This window comes from Montipora capricornis, chromosome 12 (assembly GCF_036669925.1).
Source record: "Montipora capricornis isolate CH-2021 chromosome 12, ASM3666992v2, whole genome shotgun sequence".
NCBI lineage: Eukaryota > Metazoa > Cnidaria > Anthozoa > Scleractinia > Acroporidae > Montipora > Montipora capricornis.
The window spans coordinates 26,868,207-26,870,714 of record NC_090894.1 but is presented as its reverse complement, the minus strand read 5'-3'; the positions used below and the strand labels follow the sequence as shown (position 1 = coordinate 26,870,714).

General features: G+C 43.9%; 1 protein-coding gene across 1 annotated transcript; it reads right to left on the bottom strand.

Moving 5' to 3' along the window:
• Positions 1-1,606: 1,606 nt before the first annotated feature.
• Positions 1,607-2,254, bottom strand: LOC138025555 (uncharacterized). The gene has a single exon (XM_068872750.1). The coding sequence runs from the start codon at positions 2,252-2,254 to the stop codon at positions 1,607-1,609; it is 648 nt and encodes a 215-aa protein (XP_068728851.1).
• Between the last annotated feature and the right edge of the window lie 254 nt (positions 2,255-2,508).

The following is a 2,508-nucleotide window of genomic DNA, read 5'->3' as shown; positions in this document are numbered from 1 at the left end:
TACAGCTTAACCCACGTGTCAACAAGTCTGCAGGAGTATCCTTACTTGCACCATCACCTCCAAGCACTCAGGATCCCCATGTTGACTGTCTCTCTGCTACAACGATTTGCAACAAATGGCTTCCAGCAAGAAACTCTGCTCTCATTTATCCCAATGCAGTGCCACCATGCTATCTGACACCAACACACGACCTAGACCACGTCATTGGAAAAGCCCTTACAACAAATTTTAGCAAAACCTGGTAATTACAACTGCTGCTAAAAGGTCCAGCCTTGGAAGTGACACCTTCTTAATGGGCGCGAACTCTAGACTTCGATATTACCAGCTATGAGGATTAGCATTGTCTTGCTGGTCTCTTTTTCGAATGTACCCTGCCTGCTCCATACGCCCTTGAGGGAAAGCATCTGCAAAACCGATGCACCTCTGCCCCAGAGGTCTTGCGTAATACCATTTGCCGAAGCATCGAGGGATAGTCACATCATTTAGCTGCAACAACTCAGACTTCCAAACTTAACCACTTTGCCTTTCGTGTCACTATCTAACGGGTCAATGCCACTGTAATCCTTTTCAACCACAAATCTTGGAAAAGGATTTTGGCTCTAACAGTGAAGGGTGATATCAGTCCTAGTGGGACAAACATTTTCGATGCCAGACTAAGTAGATTCTCTTTGACATTGGATCATGGGATGAGATGATTCCACTCGGTGCGAGGTATCTAAAGTGGTCAGAGTTCAAGTCCCATGACACGCCAAGTGCTTTAAGGGGGTTCGCTCGGATTGAACTCCACGAATGGCGACGAGGCTCTTTTAGCTGGGTCAATAGCATCCATTACTAGCTCTGAGTTACTTGCCCACTTGGTCAAATTGAATGCCCCTGTCATCATAAATTCTGACATCTCTTGTTGAAGCTTCAAAGTTGAATCTACTGTATCGGCTCTTGTTATGCAGTCATCGACATACATATTTTGCAAAATTTCTTCTACTGCATACGGGGAACATTTCTTTGTATTTGTTTACATGTGCATGGACTGTTGCAATAGCAAGGAAAGGACTTGCATTCACACCGAAAGTCAATCTCTGCATTCTGTACACATTTGGTACTTCGTTGGGCTGTAAATCTCTCCACACGTAGCGGTGAACATCTCTGTCCTCTGGTGCTAGTTTGACTTGCAGAAACATCTTTTCAATGTCTGCTATGGGACCAATTTTGTGTGTTCTAAATCGAATAAGTACAGATGCAAGGTTTGGCTGTAAAGGAGGACGAGGAAGAATACAATCGTTAAGGGAAGCATCACCTCCTCGTGCGGAGCATCAAAAACGATTTTGCATTTTGTCTTCCTTTTGTCATCACGAAACACAGCATGATGCGGTAAGTACCGCACAGTTCCATTGCCATCACTCTGATCAGGTACTTCCTCTGCAATACCTTTCTCTACATATTCGTTGATCGCTGCTTTGTAAGCCTTAGCTTTCACAGGGTCTTGCCTTAACTTTCTTTCAACACTTTCCAGGCGTCTCAAAGCTTGTGCATAATTACTTTCTAGCTGTGGAGGATCTCTTTTCCATGGTAGTCTCACCTCATAGTTATGTCAATCAAAGTTCAATCCTCAATTGAAGTCATCAACAGCACGTTCTTCCTCTTGTGACATAACAGGGTTCTCGATCTCTGCAATACCAATTGACTCCAGTTCCCAGAGTCTTTCAATGTTTCGTTGACTCCACTGTTTTCTACAACTGTCAGCATGGATGAAGTTTACTTGTCCAGTGACAATCCAGCCGAGGCAAGATTCCACAGCAACAAGTGACTCACTGGAACTACCTCTCTTACAGACCCCAGTCACAAATGAGTAGTAGTTGTCTGCACCAATGAGAACATCTACTTGAACTGAACCACGAGGATAACTATCTGCAAGAGTTAAGCCTTGAAGATGAGAGTTGTTATGGAAGACCATCTGTACTGGCCAGAGAGGATTACAAATCTGGGAAATAGAAAGGGCCTCTATCTCCACCTTTGAATCTCCCTTAATTGGTGAAAGGGTAAATTTCACTCTTTGGAATCTCTTCGTTTCAATGGTTTCCCAACCTAGCGTTGTGACACTTAATAGCTCTGAGGGACCTTGCAGGTCAAGGGCCTCTGCAATGTTCCTTCGTATATACGAACGTTGACTCCCTGAATCTAGTAAAACACGGACTGTCATTTCTTGACCCTTAACAATCAACCTGGCTAATCCTGTCTGTAGGAGTGTTTCTCTCATAGGTAATGCGGGCTTAGTTGAAGCCAATCCACTTAAACTAGTGTTGCTTAGATGCCGAGGTGTAGCAACTGACTGCTGCCCATGCAATAACCAGTGATTTTGGTGACCACAATTCGCTACAGAACACTGAGGATGGCGACAAATTCTGAAGAAGTGCTTGTGGTTGCTAGGTTTTAAACAATTGAAACACAGTTTGTTCTCTTGCACTAGTTTCCATCTGCCATCAAGTGATTTTCATTAAACACTGGGCAATT

Bases quoted from the DNA above. Each gene is read 5' to 3' on its own strand.
- LOC138025555 (XM_068872750.1), bottom strand. From the start codon at position 2,254: ATGAGAGAAACACTCCTACAGACAGGATTAGCCAGGTTGATTGTTAAG.